Consider the following 19,553-nt stretch of genomic DNA (forward strand, 5'->3'; position numbering starts at 1 on the left):
ACCTAAGTGCGGCAATATTGTAAGTATGTTTACAATTTACATATATGCCTATACATACATACATACATATGTATGTACATACATATTTACATGAGTACATTGATGTAAGTGTACATGCGAGGGGTTTTTATTAAGTTTTGTGTGTGCTCTTTTCTAAATTGAATCACGCAATTGCTTAGGTTCATTAAATGTTTGTATGTACATAATTAAAGATAAATATATGTATATTTATATGTATCTGTGAAGGTACATACTTACATATGTATCTTCTGTAATTTGTTTGTTTGTTAGACATCTTTTGCAATCACAACAATTTAACACATTGCCCTTCTGCATAAGTCCAACGCTACATATCTACATATTCCGTACGGCGCACTATGGGGCAAGTAACTTGATTTAGTGTTTAAAAGTAATTTTAAAATTCCGAAATAATAAAGGAAACAAATTTTTAAAAGATTTTGTTTCATTTTTTTTTTTTTTTGTTTTTTTTTTTTTTTTGGAAGAAATAGAAAAACTACTTTCACTAATCTTCAAAAGAACATCGCAAAATTTATAAAAACAAGACTAACTTCAACTCCAAAAAGGATGGAAGGTTGTGAAAAAAATACATTTCTTGTAACTGATGCTAATAAAAAATGTTGAAAAAACTATAAGAAAACTAAAAAAAAATATATTAAAATGATATTTCTTACAACAAATCAAAATAAAAAAATTATTAAAAAAATTTAAATACTGGAAGAGAAATCTCTTATATTTGAAAAAAGTTGTGCTTGAGATTCCACAAAATTTTATTCAATTTAAAAAAAAATCAACTTGTGGTGAAAAAAAAATTTCTAAGACATGTATCTTTCTACAAAAAAGAAAACAAACTTGATAAGAAATATTTATTTAAAAAAATATTGATAAGCAAGCTTTTTTCATTGCAAAAAAATTCTTAATTTTTAAAAGCCTCATGAAAAAGATAAAAATGTTTCAGAATTAGTAAAACCTAACAAGAACCTTGCAAAAATTTTAAGAAAAAAATGTTTTCCGGAAAAATTTAGATAAATAAAGAAACTTGCAAAACATAAGAAATGGCACATTTTTTCTAAAATTAGGAACCTCTATTCCCCATTTTGTCAAACGATGAAAAAACTTGCATACATTTGAATAAATTAATTTTTCATTCACCACTTCACAAAACAGGTTAAACCCAAATTATTACTTTTTACTTTTTTTCAAATTTTATTTTTTTATATCTTTTTTTTTTTTTTTGTGTCCACCCTTTATTTTTACAACAACAAATTTTAAAACATTATTCAGTATTTTTGAATAAATATTTGAAAAACTATTGTTGGTTCAAAGCGAGCTCAAGGCCAGAACAATAATTTGAAAAACTATTATTTTAGTAACATGTTTTCTATTGACAGTGTTTTTTTTTTTAGTTTAAGTTTCAATTTTCGTGTTTGAAAACAATCTTAAAAACTGATATTTTCCAAATTTGTGTTATTTAACAACTTTATTTTGTTAATAAAATTTATGGAAAAAATTTTTTAGAAACTTTTATTATATAATTTTATATTCAGACCAATTCTAAATATTCTCGCGGAAATAATTGGGGAATAGGAATTTCGAATTTTCGAAGTCAGCTGTTTTGTCAATTGAAATTTCGTTGCGCATTTCTTATTTTGTTTGAAAAATTGAAAAGTTTAATTATTGTTGCCAATTGGTTTGAAATTAAGAAATAAGGTATAAACAATGCACATTATTGGATTTTATGTGGTATTCACTGAAATGAGTAATGAATTAGTGCCACAGCAACATCAACAGAGGAGCATAGGAAGAAGACCGGCGGGATAACACAAATCCGCCGGAGTTGCCTGCATTCATTCTGCAAAGCAATTTTCTGGCGGGCAAGTCGAGTTAAGTTCGCCTTTCGTCATATGCCAAAATCTATTTATGCTTCCTTAAAAAATCCTTGCGCAATTTCTGTATGGCTGCATCAAATATGCGAACAGCTCTTCCGTTGCTTATGATATACTTTTCGACTTAAAATAAAGAATATTGTGGTTGTTGTTGTTGTTGTATTAACAGTGAGAATATTGTGGTAGAATGTAAATACATATTTTATCACAAATTTGTACAAATAAGTGTTCCTTCTTAAAATAACCAATTTCCTTTAACTATTTTGATGCATTCCCTTTAATTTAACTAGTGAAAAAACTCCTATGAAATGGCAGAGAAATCTCCCTCTCCCTCACATTCATAATACCTACTTTTCTCCCATTACCGGTTTCCGCTTTTTCGAACATTGTTCAGAATAGGAGGAAAGGGAGAAGTGAAAAAACTCACAAGGAGTTTTTATTTAGAATACGAGGAATGGGAGAAGGGAAAAAACTCGCACGGAATTTTCGTTTAGAATTGGGCTGATTATGTTTCAGATTAAAAATAGGAAAATCTACAAAAAAATCAAAAAAGCTTAAGTTTCTCAAAAGCACATTTTCTCAAAAAAAAATTTTTTTAATTGTTCAAAAATTTTGATTTTCATATTAGGTATCAATCATGAACATTATTCATGCCAAACTTAAATTTATATATGTATGTAACTAAACTACGTACATATGTTCTTTAGACACAAATTTTAAATTTTTCGTTGTGAAAATCTATTTTTTTTTCTATAAAAAGAAAATTTCAACCTTCCCAAAGCCAATTTTTTTTTTTGTTAAATTTTTTCAAAAACAATTTTTCAAAAATTATAGTTTTTCAAAAAGGAACCAAACTTGAATGTTATTTCTTCCAAACTTAAGTATATATTTTTCTTTTTAAATACATGGAAAATTTGACTTGTCTTGAAAATTTACTTTTACAATTAAGTATAAAAGAACTACCGGAACCTTTAAGAAAATATTGTATACTTCCAAAGACACTTTTATTTTAAATAAGAATTAAAAAAAAAAAAGTTTTTAAAAACTTAGTTTTTTTAAATTATTTTTTTAAAGAAAATTTTTCGTAACTTAAAACTATTACATAATTTTCTATATTTATAAATTTAATTTTAACGCAAAATAAAAATAGCTGGCCCACAGTGCCATGGCCCAACGCAAACGGTGTGATTTGGAGTGGGGAGGAAGGGAAAGATAAAATAGCTTAATTACAAATAGTATTCCTTTTTTTGCCATTACAAATATTTTTGTGTATATGTGAGGCAGTGATTAGATTTATAAGAGCAAACTTACAGACATACATATATATTTATTAATTTAGGCGGCCACCCCCATTGGCGCATCCGCAAATGTTAAGCATCAATTATAAAGCATAGCATGCATTTTCAAGATAAATATACACAAGCTTATGTACATATATACATAGATACAAACATACTATGTAAGTATTTAAGTTTATACGTAGCTATCAAATTTATTGGTCATTAAGTTAATCTAAAATTTATTCTTGGAAATTTCAAATTACGCACAACAACGATAGCCAAGTAAAAACTACAACAATTATAGATGACTCGAAATGTGCTTTACACACACACATACATATCAATATTTACACAACTCAAACGTGTAGCGCCATTAAAACTCAAGGGATTCTTTAGGCGCTAAAATTGGGACAACATATTTAATTGTTGTTGTTGTCATGATAACATATAAATATGTAGCACTATGTATGTATACAATATATATATGTATCTAACTACTTAATAACGCTGGAATGTAGGCCACAGCAATCATAAAATGCCAAATAAGTAACAAACACACTCACACACTCACATATGCACGCCTGCGAATGGATAAACACAAATTTATGTTCGGTTCGCAAATTTACGCATACATGCATTCCTATATATGTCTATGTGTGTGTGTTTGTATACAAATGAGAGGTAAATAAATGCGCGTCAGCGCCTGAAAACTTGCTACAACTCACTTTAAGCTAGCTATGTACATATGTATGCAAATGCAAAAAAACAAACAGCAAAACAACAAGAAGTTCAACAAAAAGTTTAACAACTGTAGAAACATAGTTTTCTCTTGTTAATTCACAAACATGCGTACGCGGTTTTTTTAAAACTTCTTTTTGTGTGCGCTTTGATGCTTTTTAAATTGCTTTTATTTTTTTTCTTAGAGCTTATTAAATTTGCGTGCAGTATTTTCTTATTAAAATATGCAAGAGGGCTTATGTCGATATGTGTATGCTCATGTATGACTATGGGTATTTAAATTAAAATAATTCGCGTACAAAGCGAATGTGAAAATTAAATTTTTTGAAAAGAGAGAATTAGAGCAAATGTTTCAAAGCTATTAGAAAATGTTGTAATGGTTTTTACGGGTTTCATTTCTAAAGCAATAAATTTTAAAAACTAATTTGGTTTTTCAGCTTCGATACATTTGCTATGCTTAACTTAAATTTGAGTAATAATTTGTTTTTTTTTTTTTTAATTTAAATAAAATTTGAAAAATAATACCTTTAATAAAAAATAAAATTTTAGAAAATAATAATAAAATAATTTTATTAGACATAAACTATTTAGGCCCACTTGTAGAACGGCAAGTTCACTTTTTTTTTGAATTACGAATCATCAATATTTATTTATTGATTTTCTTTAATTTGGTGCTTTTAAAATATCATTCTAAAAATGTAACCTTTGGAAATTATATTCATAAAGAAGTTTATTACAGATTTTAGGTACAAAAATTCAGAAATTTAAAAGCAGATTCTTTTTAAATTCTAAAAGCTATCTTTAATACTTTTTAAATCTAATTAAACAGAAATTTTAAAAACAATTTAAATATAACTTTTTTGGAAATCTAAATTTTACGAAATAATTTATTACAAAATCCCAGAAAAAAATTTATTTTTATAAAGAATTTTTTTCGATCATTTTTTTAAAAACTGTTAATTGAAATAGCTAGTTTTTCAAAAATAATTTTTTGAAACAGACAATTTCCCAAAAATAATTCTTGTAAAAACTTATGTGCGGTTTTTACCGTTTTTTCAATCAATTTTAAATATTTATTCATGTTGATTAAAAAATTTGTTTTTCTTCAAAATATTTTTTTATCAAATTTTATAAAATAGTTAATACATATTTTGAGGAAAAAGTTCGATTTTTCGCAAAAACTATTTTTTAAAAACATTAATTTTTATTGCAATACAACCTTCACTATATTCTTCATTTGGAATTTGATAATTTTTCTTTTAAACCTGTTTCAAGAAAAAAATTTTTTAACGTAAATTTTGGTTTTAATTTTTAAAATCAGTCTGAATGATGGTAAACTTTGAATATACAGTTTTCTTCAAAATAAAATTTCGAGGTTCAACTATTCAAAACATTCTTTTACTTTTTGTTATTTTGAAAATTGATGTTAATAAAAATTGTTTTTTACTTGCATTTTTTTTTTTTTTTTGTTTTTTTTTTTTTATAAATTTTGTATTTTTTTTTTATAAATTTTGTTTTGTAATACTTTTCAAAAAAAATTAGCTATTTTTGGTTTTAACTTTTGGAACCAAATCTTCTAACGAGCAAATCTCTTGTGATTTCTTTTGAAGTGTCTTAAACATGTGGGCAACTGTTACGTCAGGCAACCCCAGTCGAAACCAAAAACAAAAAAAAAACACTTCGCCTAACTTTGAACTAAATTACAATGCTTGTCGAAAATGCAACAAATTTCGTTTCAACTCTTATAACACGAAAGTTTGTATTTAAATGCATTAAATTGGTATGGAAATCCTCCAAAAAAATTGTATCGCAAGTACTAGCAACATATATTAAAACATTTCTATATTGTTTTGTTTTGGCATGGGGTAATTCTTGGTCTGTGAAACGATGAAATTAGAAAAATGTTCATGCATTTAAAATTGAAAAAAAAAATATATTCTTATTTTTATTTTTGTTTAATTTTACCAATTTAGAGAACGATAATTCTGCCCCCGCATTGTCATACAATTTTAAACTTTCGAAATTTAAAATTCAATACTACCCAAAAATTATATGCCCACGCGTTTTTTCACATTTTTCCCCCATGAATTTTAGATCTTTAAACGAAATTCTAACTAACACATGTTATAATATTTTTAACTTGGAAATATACACTACTGCTCTTTAGACATTGCAAACACTTATCCAACCTCCTCTGGATATGACGCCAATTACTCAATTATTACAAGTTAATTTGTGTGATGAAATGTTTGCTTGAAATATTCTTCACACCTCCTACATGTTTGTTTACACCATTCCTTTCACTCCACACACACCGCTCACACAAACACTCAGCTACACAAACTGCATGTTTATCCGCAGTGTTAATAAGCGTCACTGAGATGCCGCTGATTGAAAATCTTTAAAACATGCAAAGTTTATTAGTAAAACAAAATTTTCACTTTCAAAAAAAAAATTGTTAAAACTGATTTTAATCTTCCCCTTTCCTTCTCACTTTTTCGTTACAGCTGCAGCACCGAATTGAAAAAAGAAATAATATGAACCAAAAAATAAGTTACCAGCAGCGCGCGTACTAAAATTTGGTAGATAAACAAAAAACAAGCGAAGTAGACAGCATAAAAAAACTGAAAGCTAAGTTTACACAGTAAAGGAAGTAAAATTTAAAAAAAGAACAGTGGCGCGTGAAAAATTGTGAAAAACAAACAAATAAAATTTTGTATTATCAACACGAGCAACGAAACAAGAACCACAAAAAGAAAAAAGTTAATAACAAATAAAACTTCAAAAAAAAAAAAACAAAATATAGAAAATCATGGAACAATTCGCTGCACAAATATGGCAAGAACAAGGACAACAACAAAAACAGCAGCCACAGCAGCAACAACAAGCAACGCAACAACAGCAAATTACTGCTGTTGAAAAGCATGAAATGCAACAACAACAACACCAACAAAGCAACTCTGCTACTCCTACTGTTATTGTTGAAAAATTGCACGCCATTGAAGCAACCATCATCGACATTCCACTGCCGGCAGCATCATCCTCATTATCCTGCCAAAACACTTCAACACACAAACACTCACAACACACACATACAACACCCACAATGGCAGCGCCCTTGTCAGTGTCGACATCGCCATCTCCCTACGCCGCCTCAGCCACTTCTTATGACACTGATAGCAGTACGACGAGTAGTACTTGTTGTACGCGGCATGGTGAACATATTTATATGGAGAAGGCGCAAAATAAATTGCAACAGCAGCTGCATCAGCAGCAACAACAAAAATATTTGCAACAGCAACAGCAAATGTATCAGCAACAGCAGCAACACCATCAACAACAACATCAGCATAAACATGCGCGTAATGCGGATCCGGAAGCGGGTTATTTGAAAAATGAACTTAGATTACATTGGCCACTTTTCATGTTGCTGATCTCCGTCATTGAGGTGAGTTGCAAAAAAACAAAACAAAAAAAAAATGCGAATAAAGTTTTGTGTTTATTGATAAAAGGCGTAGAGGTGAAGTTAAGATTATTTGATAATAAGAAAGATTTTCTTCTGTTGCTATGTTGAGAGATTTTTTGCTTGTTATCTTAGTGTGCCCGAAATCTTATAAAAGGCCATAAGCGCAACAGTGATTTATTTTTGTGCCCCTTTTTATTGATTTTTGTTTTTTTGCTATTTTCTTAATTTTATATCATTCGCGACATTAACATTTCCCACCACCACTTCCTTTTTTTAACTATAATTTGGCTTTCATATTGGAACTCCATATTTCTTTATTCTTGATTTATATATATATTGTAACGAATTTTGTGCAATTCCTCTTATTTGCAACCTTCTACTAACGTTCGAATCACTAAACTGTTGAATAAATAACCCACTTTTCAATAATGCAAAATGGCCTTTATTAAAGTACTTCACAATAACACTTGTACTTCGCAACTGTTTGCTTGCTTAAATCAAACTTATTGTCGTGCCTCTGCTGTTGCTGCCTTTTATAATATGTGATTTCTCGTTCGCATACTTCAAGACGCTTCCATTTCTAGAATTTACTAGTTAGTTATCAGCTATAAAATTAGTACGTATATAGCTTCTCATATGCGCGTGTATATGTGAGTGATACTTGCACAATTATAATTGCCTACTTTTGGGAGCATGTCAGATAAGATATATGCATGTGTGTGTGCGTCTCTTCTCCTCCGCTACGTGTACGTTCATATGTGTAGACATAATGATTGATTTATTGATGTGCATGCAAGCCACTGCTTAACATCGGCTTAGAGATGGTAGTATCCCTTAGTGTTGCTAATATTCGTCACAATATATATATTTAATTAAATTTCCTCTTTTATTCAACGTATAATTTTGCAAATTTAAAATTGTTTTTAAATCAAATTAAACAAAATATAAGGGGCGTTTTTTTCTAGAGCTTCAAAAACAAACTAAGCGAGTTCTTTAATTTGCTTTTGCTATTCAATTGAAATTTTTTTCTAAGCAAGCAGAAAAAATGTTGAAGCTTTAGAAAAAAAAACGCCCAAGATGAAAGAAATTCTTTGTAAAATTAAATTTTTCTAAACAATTTTCAACAAAACTTCATCAAAAATCAAAAAATTTTCGATTTATATCTATTTTTAACAATTTTCCAATAAAATTTTTAATTTTAATTTGTTTATATTAAATTTTTCAAAAATAATTTTTTTTTTTTAATTTTGTTTTTTTTAAATGTAGGGTTTTGTGAGCTCGAGGCCTTGCTTTAAATAAAACACTGTGTTAGTATTCACACATTTATTTGGTCGATATTTCGACTTCAATCTGAAGTCATTTTCAAGATTGCATGTAAATGCCTTTTTTTTCAACAATAATTTTTTGTGATAATTGGTTGATTATGGCATGTTGTCTGAAAATTTGTCTACCTACTATTCCAAAAATAAAAAATTATTTTGCTAATTTTGAAAAATTAAAAATCAAAAAACAATAATTATTATTAAGAATTTATGAGCTTAACACCGGCTTATAATAATTGAATATTCAATTATTATGTACTGAAAAGAAAGAAAGAAACATTTACTGGCATATTGCGATAGTACTATTTCGAAAACCCGCCACGAATTCATCGTCAGGCAATTTCGTAAAGTTATCAAAGGTTTCACCGAGAAAAAAAAACAATAATATCATAAAAATTATTTTTCTGGCCTTGAGCTCGAATCGTACCTTAAAATATTGTAAACTAAAAACTTTTCGAAAAACTTAATCAAACATGTAGTACGTGACAGGATTAAGGAAAAAATTAAAATAAAAATTTATATTATTAGGAACTTTACATTTCATTAATCCAAACATTATACTCTAACATATTTTTTTTTACTTAAATAAAAGTATTTAAATTTAATAAATTTTATAAAATATTCTATCACACGCTAAACAAAAAAGTTTTTAAATTTTAAATTTAATAAATTTTATAAATTATTCAAACACTAAACAAAAAACATAGTTTTTAAAAAAAATATTTTAATTATAAACTTTTCTTTTTTGACAAATTAAATTTGTTTAAATTTATAATTTTGTTTCATTAAATGACTGATAATTTATTTTTAAATTATTTTTGCTAGCGGCCACCGTGGTGTGATAGTAGAGTGTCCCGCCTACCACACCGTATGCCCTGGGTTCACACCCCGGGCAAAGCAACATCAAAATTTTAGAAATAAGGTTTTTCAATTAGAAGAAAATTTTTCTAAGCGGGGTTGCCCCTCGGCAATGTTTGGCAAGCGCTCCGGGTGAATTTCTGCCATGAAAAGCTCTCAGTGAAAATTCATCTGCCTTTCAGATGCCGTTCGCAGTCGGCATAAAACATGTAGGCCCCGTCCGGCCAATTTGTAGAAAATCAAGAGGAGCACGACGCAAATTGGAAGAGAAGCTCGGCTTTAGATCTCTTTGGAGGTTATCGCGCCTTACATTTATTTATTTTTTTTGTTTAATATTTTTCTCAAAATTAAGTTTTTCAAAAATATTTTTTATACTTATATTTCGCTTTTCATTTTTGAAATCAGTGTTGAATGTTTATTTGTTCTGCTTTAATTAAACTAGTTTTTTACTTAAAATCAAATTTTTTAAATTTAACTTAATTTAGTAAATTTAATAATTTCCAAAAAACCATAGTCTGTACTCCAATTGAAATTACTTAAACTATGAAAATATTCTTTCGTTTATTCATTCGACTTTCTATGCGTAGATTTAGTTTAGGTTAATTAATTAATTAATTTTCATTATTTTTTTAAAGAAAAATTTATATATTTTTTGTGATTAATTGCTTTATTTAAATTATGCGAAAAAATCCCCTTAAAAATGTTTATATGTAGCTTGTAATTTGGCACTACCAGCTTAACTGCCTATGCAAATTATTTATAATACCCAATTAATTTAATAAATTGACATAAAATTGGTTCGTTATTAATTGTTAGTGCTTTATTTAGCAAAGCAATTTAAAGTATAAATATTTTATTAGCAATTTTGTATGTATGTAAACACGAACTAAAATTGATTTTAAACTAAGCAGACATGCATTCATTGCGTTGAAAATTTCACAAAAGAATTTTTATTTGAAACATTTTTAATTATTCCTATTATACCTTTTTTTTTTTTTGTAGCACCGAAATTTGATTTGAATTAATTGAAGCTGTTTAAATTGAATGAAAATGAATGCTAATGAATTTTTAACACATAACTAATTTTGAAATATTTCATTACTTTGTATATGAACACAGATCATTTGATGTTAAAAATGCCTATACAAACAAAACATTCACGTATATTTTGCTTACATTTAAAACGCGTTCTGAAAAAAATAATAACATAAATTATTTACGAATTTTATCAGTGGCTTTCCCTGTGTTTTATTTTTTTTATTTAAAAAAAACTCCAATGGATTGTTTTGTTTCAGTAAAAATTCGAAAATTCCAAAAAAAATTGTTTAAATGTATTAAGCAAACAAATTAATTGAAACGCATAACAAAGCATTGAAAGAAAGTTTCCAAAACATTTGCGAAAAAATTCAAAAATTTAGGTTTTTAAAAATTTTCATAAAAATTTTCAAAATTTGTATTAAATTTTTTGCTTGTAATCATATTCGACATATATTTAGCTATAAAAATACATATTAAAAAAACTTCCTAAAATCTAAAAATATAGAAGTTTCCATGGGAGTTTTTAAAAACTTCTTGAATTTTTTCGCAAAAATATTCGAAATGAATTGAGCTAGAACATTACATGCTCAAAAGGTTTGCTTAAATACTATATTAATAAAAACGTGAAAATGTTTAGAAGGATTTTTAAAAAGTTTCGAAAACAATTTCAAAAATTGTTTACATATTTTTTGTTTTGTTTTTTATAGAACTGAAGTTATTTTTAATTAGCGAAAGTACCATAAAATTAAGAAAGTAATTATAAAAGCTAAGCAAATGTTTTTTCTTCTTCATGCGCTTAATTTGTCGCATTTTTACTTTCAATCAACTTAATATACAATACAACAAGGCACGCATTGCGCTAAAAAAAAATTCTTCATATTAAACAACAAACAATCACTACCTACAAATTAATAAAAATAATCAATAAAAGCTTCCCAATTTAAATACTACCACTTTTTCATAGTATAGAACTAAAAATAATGCACAGTCATAAATTACCAAAAAAAACCGTAAAAACTTGTTTTAATAACGCCACTATGCACAAACAATCACACCAATACATACAGACCTCAAATCAAACATATACACACATTTAAGTAGTAACAAACTCCCAAAGAGCTACTACAAATCAATATGGCAGTTAGCGGCAACGACGTCGACGGCAATGTTAAGTGGCACAACACAAACAACGGAAACAGTTTTTTCTACTATTATGGTGCGAGTGTAGTTTGTGTTGTGTATAGCAACGATGGCAACAATACCAATTCCTGTATGCCAACATAACAAGCCGAAAGCTAGAAAAACATTTAAAAAAAAAAATGGCGCACGAGTCACTTGGCGCCCCAAAATCGATTACACATTGTCTGGACTGGCCTGTCGAAGTCGGCTGTTCTTTTGGCCGGTTGTTTGTGTTTGTGTAAAATAAAAATAATTCTTTTTTTGGACTGAAGTTTACCACCACCAGCGTTGCCATAAGTGTTGGTTTATGCATATTTTTACGCTATTTAAATTAAGTTTTCTTAAAACTCACCAAATCGCGCTAAAATATTTGATACCATATAACACAAACACAATTGTGATATGTTTGATGTTTTATCGTTTCATTGTTATCGGTTCATTGCACTGATTTGTCAAATAAATACAAACAAATACTGCCCACAGAGAGTAAGCTTTATTCAGCACTAGTAATTGTAGTAGAAGTTCACAATTTACTGTAAGTAAACATACTTCCATTACGCAATGCTGCAGTGCATTCGCTTCTACTCGTATTTGAGTTATTCATGTATCATCTTCTCGAATCTTTGGTCATCTTCTTAACTTCCAAGAAGTTAAAATAGAACTAATAGCCAGTTCTTGCATTATGCAGCCTTTTATTAGTTCGCAGGGCAACAGTTTCTACACATGAAAGGCTTTACCCGTCTCCGGATTGAGCGTGTATCACATTATCGAGTCTCCGTTTATTTAGTAACACTCATTCTCATATTCGCTTGGGCGACGAACCTGCTGACTTTTGTTTTTTTTTTTTTTAATTTATTTAAGAAGCACTTCAGGATTAAATTACATTAGATGTCCCACATTAGGCGACCCTTTTATTTCGAGCACATATTTTTGAAGCTTTAAATAAGGCATATCAGAAAAAGCCTGTTACGGGTAAACATTTAATAAGGATAGAATAAAAGAGACTACGGTCCATATATTGTAAAAGTATTTTTTTTTTTTAATAAGAATTCCAAAAGATCAATTCCTTATAAAAAGAGTTAATATCACATAAGTATGCCCCACGTTGGGCGCTTCATCGAAATTAACTGAAGTTACGCCCCACTATTTATAAAATCTTTTGTGATCCATATTTTTCTTTTCTTGTACAAGGTGATTACTGCCACACAAGTGCGATCAACGTTGGGAGCTTTTTTGCATTTGAACCTTTATAATTAAATTTTATTTATTTATTTTATTTTAGTTTAGTTTATTTTATTTTACTTTATTTTATTTTATTCTATTTAAACAAAAGCTAAGCATTTGAAAAAAATAGTCAGCTGGTATGAATCAGTAACAAGTAATTGCTAATGAAAGTTTCCATATTCCTTTTTTGTTTTTTTTTTTTTTATAAATCGTGATGAGAATTATTACTTAGAAGCCTGAAAAATATAAAGAAGTATATTTTGATAGTCAAATTTTCAACTGAAATTAACGTGAAAGTAACCCCCAACTTTTTGAAATATTTGTTGATTCTCACATTATATTTTGACGCAGCTATTCTTATAGTTTTTTAACTGATCTTAGTGTACCCGATGTTGGGCGCCATTTATTTAGAGAAAAGTTGTCTGTTAAAATTGTAACATTTTGATACCTTATCATTATTTGACTTGGATTACAGTATGTGGCAACTCTGCCTACTACTCACATTTAGTACATACTTACACTCTCTCCCCACACACACTCGCACTTCTACTTTTATTTGTAGGGCTTAACTTATACTCATACTACTTTCATACCCAACTATTCTCATATTTTCGTTCTACTATGCACAATACCGTTAAGCCAATGTAACAACTACAAAATATTTAACTGGCCACTTTATAAAGACAATGTTATGAGACTCCATAACAAATCGAAGAGTGGCGACGACTATACGCTGCATGCCGGACCCTCGTGCACACATAGACACGACATCAAATGGATTGGAAAGTTTCTAAGGGAAAAAAGTGTTTTATTCGAACTTCATCCTACTTGTTTGTTTGCTTGATTGTGCAGAAACAGCATAATAGAACACATAAATGTATTTATCTATGTGGTTTTCTCGCGGACTGCAGCCTTTCAAGCTAAAAATTTTAACTATTCTTGAACTATTTTATGGGATTTTGATGACTTTTCGTTATTTGATTTTGCGGATATTTAGTTAGGGTTGTTTTCAGTACGTGATTTTTTTTCTTTGAGGTCTCTGCATTATTTTATTTTTTTTACCTACAAACTTCCTCACCTTCTTTATTTCTTTTATTTTTTTATACAATTCGCTCTGCGGTAGTTGATTGTATTGTTTTTTTTTTTTTGTAGTTCCTCTTTTTTTGTTGCTCTTTGTTTTGTTCAATGTTATTGTTCGAGTAATGAAAAGAAACGCTGGAAACGGAAGGACTCTTGCAAATATGCCAAAATTGAAAATGTCGTACAAATGCAAAAATGGCATGTTGTATGGTAGAATAACTAACAAAGGCGAAAACAAAGATAATACAGTAAAAAAAGAAAGCTGTAAATAGACATACACAAATAGATAAAGTCAAAAATAGAAATGGGCGCAGCAAATAATAACAGCAATAAAAATGAGAAACACCAACAAGTTTTCAAAGTTTTTTTCAAACTTTTAAGTTTGCTCTTTAGGTTGATTTTAACTCAATTGTACTTTTTTATGTTTGTTTTTATTGTAGTTTTCTTTTTTCATTAAAAAGTGACATTAATGTTTGCGATGTGACTGTGTGGTTGTTGTTGACTGCTGATTGCCTAGGATACGTTTGTGTGTGGACTGGGATTTCGTATTAGAATGTAGTGAGCTTAAAGAAAGAAAATGTTGTTAGAGTTGAAATATGAAAATGCAATGTTAGAAAAAGGCTTTAAAAAACAAATTTTTAATACAATTTTTAAAACAAACTCGAAAAAATGTTAAAGAAAATTTTGGAAATAAATAATTTAAAATTTTAATTTTTAAACGAATAAGTTTATTTTTCAAAATATCAAATTTTTTAACAAAATAATTTTCTGAAGAAACCAAAATTATTGAAGCCTAAAGTTTAAGGTTTGGGAAAAAAGACTTAAAAAAACAGTTTTTGACAAAAAAGTTTCTGAAAAGTAAAAAAATATTGCTAGAAAGAATCAAAAAAAAAATCTTCCAAAAACCAAATTTTTGAAAGGCAATTAAAAGAAAACTAAATATGGTTTTGATGAAATTTAAAAAAATAATAATAATATAAAGCAACATTACAAAAATAGTGCTACAATTATTTTTTCACCCCAAATAAAATTAGAAATATCCGAATGGGGTGGAATATAAGCATACAATTTTAGGCTAAAAATAGGCTTTGAAAAAATATTTTTTTTTAATAAATTTTTGAAAATTAACTGGAAAAAGATGTTTAGAAAAGAAATTTCAAAATTTTATTTTCTAATCGAGTAACTAAGTTTTGAAAAAAGCTTATGAGAAAAATTAATTTTATTTTATTTATTTTATTTAATTTAATTTTTTAGATATAAGTTTTTAATAAAGGTTGTAAAAAAAATCCAAAACTGCAATTTTTGAATTAAAAAATTTATTACACAAAAAACCATAAAAAAAGTATAAAAAAAGGTTTTAAAGTTTTAGATTTTGGAAACAGACTTGAAAAAAAATGTAAACGCAAAGTTTAAAAAAATTGTGGAAAAAGATGAAAAAAAATTTGAATCAAGTTTTTAAACGAAAAATTTCTAAAAAATTAAAAGTAAATTTTTTTAAGTAATAAATTTAAAAATAAAAATATCAATTTTTTATAGGAAATTTATATAAAAATATCCCAAAATTGCAGTTCAAAAAAGTTGGATAAAGCATGTAAAATAATAAAACCTATCTATAATTCAAAAAATCCATCCTACTGGCGCGTCATCCTAATGTACATGTGCGCATTGTTATACTACGTTTCCACCAAACCCAAACTCCGTGTTTGCCAGTTTCGTAAGACTGGTAAAACATGTCTAAAAATATCGCGAAAGCTACCGAAAAAACGCGTTTTAACTTCGGTATCAATAATGCGAAAGCAAAAATCAAAAGTTGTATTTCTGCCAAGAGATATTTTGCATAAAAGAGTTGGCAAACACGGAGTTTGGGTTTGGTGGAAACGTAGCATTAGTTAGCAAAGTCAGATAGTACAATATTTTCATTACTGCAACATCTTTTCGTAAAAAAGTTTAAGCATATAATAAGAAGTCCGTTCTTTTCGAATGAAACTTTATTAATGATCTCCAAATTTCTGCAATGCTTATAACTAAGTTCACAAAAATGAGCTTAAAACTAATAATAGTAACTGTAATATGTAATGTTGTTGTTAATTGCGAATAAAGAGAAAGAGATTTATTTATTGGAAGTTGTTTACGGAAATATAGCTAATAAGTGAGCGGATATGGAAAGCGAAGGAAAGGTGTAAGAGGAAATGGTATAAGTAAGAAGAGCATGACAGTTATTAGTAGAGGGTGTGTCAGTATGTGACTAATGATAATTATTGGTAGAGGATGTGTCGGTATGTGACTCCTCCGCCCCTAAGACATTTGCGTCCTCGTAAATAAGAAGCACATCTCTGAACCTTAATTATACGAATTGAAATAATCTCTTATAATGACGCTAATGCTTATACTACTCCTGAAATTTGTAACGTCTTTTTAGTTGTGTCTTATAATATCTAGGCTTTCGATTATTTGAGTTATCAGTAACATAATTACCATTTTTATTATATTCAGTTAGTTTTTTATACTTAGGCTTATTTTTAGCAATTTGTCTACTGCAAACAATATTATCTACGAGCTCCTTTGGTTCCTGATCTCTAGTTTTATTTAACTTTTGAATTCTTTCGGCTTTTTCTTTTTCATATAGCTTACTCAGTTCATCAATATATTCTTTACTGAAATTTTTTATTATAAAATCTATGGGTCTTTTCCTTGTTGTCGAGTGAATAGTATTATTATAAGATATGAAAATTTTAAAAAGCTTTTCATCTAAATCTAGATCTTTGTTTTGAATATCGGCTTCCATTAATCGTAAATGTTCATTCAAAGTTCCGTGAAGTCGCTCTACGTCAGAATTTCCAGTTTTTAGGTATGCTGTTGTCGTATGTGTTTGAATGTTCTGTTCTTTTAAAAACAAACGAACAGCACTGTGTAAAATACACCTTTCGTTGTCAAACACAATTTTATTCATTTTACCTAAAAATTGGATTCGTTGCTTCAAAGCGGCTAAAATTGTTATCCAATTTCTGTCACTAATTCTATGAAAGGTAGCATATTTTGAAAATTTATCGATAGTTGTGAGGTACATGGTATTCCTATACGGAAACCAAATGTCTATATGTACAATGTCGTTAAAATGAGTGGGCGTCTCTGTTACTTGGTAAAGAATTTTGGCTGGCTTTCTATCAAACTTAGCTATTTGACAAATTGAGCAATTATTTATTAAGTACGTTATCAGTTTATATAACTTTGGATAAAAATATTTATTCTTCAATTCAAGGAAAACTTCCTGTATTCCTCTATGATTGTTACGTTGGTGCTCGTTTTCTATAATTGTTAAAATTTCATTTTTGTCTGTAATTTCGTTAAGCTTTACAACTGATTTGTAAAGCTTAAGGTTGTTATTTTCAAAGAAATTTACATACAAATACTGAAATTTTACAAAAAGCTCAGTACTTTCACAGTAAATACACATAACACCTTTATTTATTAGACACTTCTGCATGATACTTTTTAAATCGGAATTTTCAGTGACTATAATATGAGTTTGACACTTCTTGTTTACTTTTTTAATGTAAAATTTTTCCTCTTGACCATAGCTCAAATAAATTTGGTTTTTATAGCAATTAATGCATCTCTCTGTTGTAAATATGTATTTTAAGTTATCTTCTAATGCGCTATGCGCCGTTGCATCCACTGACATTAAGTCATCATCTACCGCTTCCTGACTTTCGATTTTATTTTCACCATCTCCTATGTTGTTGTATATATCTCTACATTCTAAATTATCATCAAGTTGGTCAAAAAATCTACTTAAGGTATCCGCAACTGCATTATCTTTTCCTCGAATATATGTTACTTCAAAATCATATTCATTTAAAAGAATTTTCCATCTCTGAAGTTTCATGTTTGGCTCCTTGATGTTATGCAACCACGTCAATGGTTTGTGATCCGTTTGTATAACAAACTTTCGCCCATATAAATAAGTACGTAAATGTTTCACGGACCAAACCATAGCTAAAGCTTCTTTCTCTATAGTAGAATATCGAATTTCGTGATCCGACAAAGTTCGCGAAGCGTAACATATGGGGTGACTATTTTGACTTAGCACACAACCAATAGCGAATTGGGATGCATCTGTCGTGAGTATGAATTTTTTATTGAAATCAGGGGGCTGTAAAACTGGTTCGCTGGTTATCAGTTTCTTTAAAGTATTAAAAGCGTTCAAAAAGTCAATATTTTGGAAGTCTAAAATCGCATTTTTCTTCAACAGGCGAACCATAGGGTAAGCTACTTTTGCGTAGTCCCGTATAAATTTGCGGTAATATCCTGTCATTCCAAGGAATTGTTTTATTTCTTTAACATTCCTTGGGGGTTTCATATTTTCTATGCATTTTACTTTTGACGGATCTGGTTTTATACCTTCTTTTGAAATAATATGCCCTAAGAATTTTGTGGTTAAATCAGCGAATTGGCATTTACTGAATTGAATTTTTAAATTGGCTGAACGCAATGTATCGAAAATTTTTTTAATAGAAAGAATATGCTCATCAAAGCTTGTAGAAAAAATTAGTATGTCATCTAAGTAGACAACACAAATTTTGTTTATATGGTCCCTTAAAACATAATTGATTAATCGCTGAAAAGTTGCTGGTGCCGTTTTCAGCCCAAAAGACATTCTCGTGAACTCATAATGACCGTCTGCTGTTGAGAATGCTGTCTTGGCTCTATCATTAGGGTGTACCTCAATCTGGTGAAATCCCTTCGCCAAATCGATAGTGCTAAAATAGCTACATTTTCCCAATTTGTCAAATAAGTCCTGCATATTTGGAATTGGGAACTTATCATCAATTGTCTGATCGTTCAATTTCCGGTAATCAATAACTACGCGCCATTGAGGTTTTCCGCTTGCGTCTGCCTTTTTGGGTACAACCCACAAAGGGGAATTATATGGACCATTACTGGGAACGATAATTTTTTGGGCTAGCATTTCCTTAATCTGCCGGTCTACCTCCGCGCGATGTACTACGGGATATCTATAGAGTCTGGTATATATAGGGGTATCAGTTTTAGTGAGTATTCTGTGCTGAATTTCGGTGGTAAAAGGTAGGTTTTCTCCTTCTTTATAGAAAATATCCTGGTAGTTATTCAAAACTGTCGTCAAAATTTCTCTATCCTTACAATTTAAATGTTTGGGAAACCTTTCAACTAGATTTATTTCTAGTTCCTCCTCGTAACTAAATATCTGCAAGTCTTCATTTTTTGTGTAATCTTCTAGTGAAATTTCTTCATCTTCATTAAAATATATAGGTATTGTTGCATTTTCTGTTATTATTTTCCTACCTTTATAATCGATTATCACATTTAGATTAAGTAAAATGTTATTCCCTATAATACCGTCAAAATAAAAGTGAAAAGGGTATTCTACAAAATGTACAAAGTAGGGATTTTTATTAAACTCTTTAAAAAGCGGTATTCTAAATTC

General features: G+C 28.8%; 1 protein-coding gene across 1 annotated transcript in view; it reads left to right on the top strand.

The window, feature by feature from the left end:
* The window catches only part of rho (rhomboid), a 47,676-nt gene that overhangs the window by 17,279 nt on the left and 10,844 nt on the right, over window positions 1–19,553 (top strand). Inside the window, exon 2 of the mRNA XM_067789804.1 lies at window positions 6,430–7,370. Within this exon, the coding sequence (XP_067645905.1) occupies window positions 6,735–7,370 (636 nt within the window). The 5' untranslated portion in view covers window positions 6,430–6,734. The remainder of the gene's footprint in view (window positions 1–6,429; window positions 7,371–19,553) is intronic.

Source organism: Eurosta solidaginis, chromosome 5 (genome assembly GCF_040869045.1).
Source record: "Eurosta solidaginis isolate ZX-2024a chromosome 5, ASM4086904v1, whole genome shotgun sequence".
NCBI lineage: Eukaryota > Metazoa > Arthropoda > Insecta > Diptera > Tephritidae > Eurosta > Eurosta solidaginis.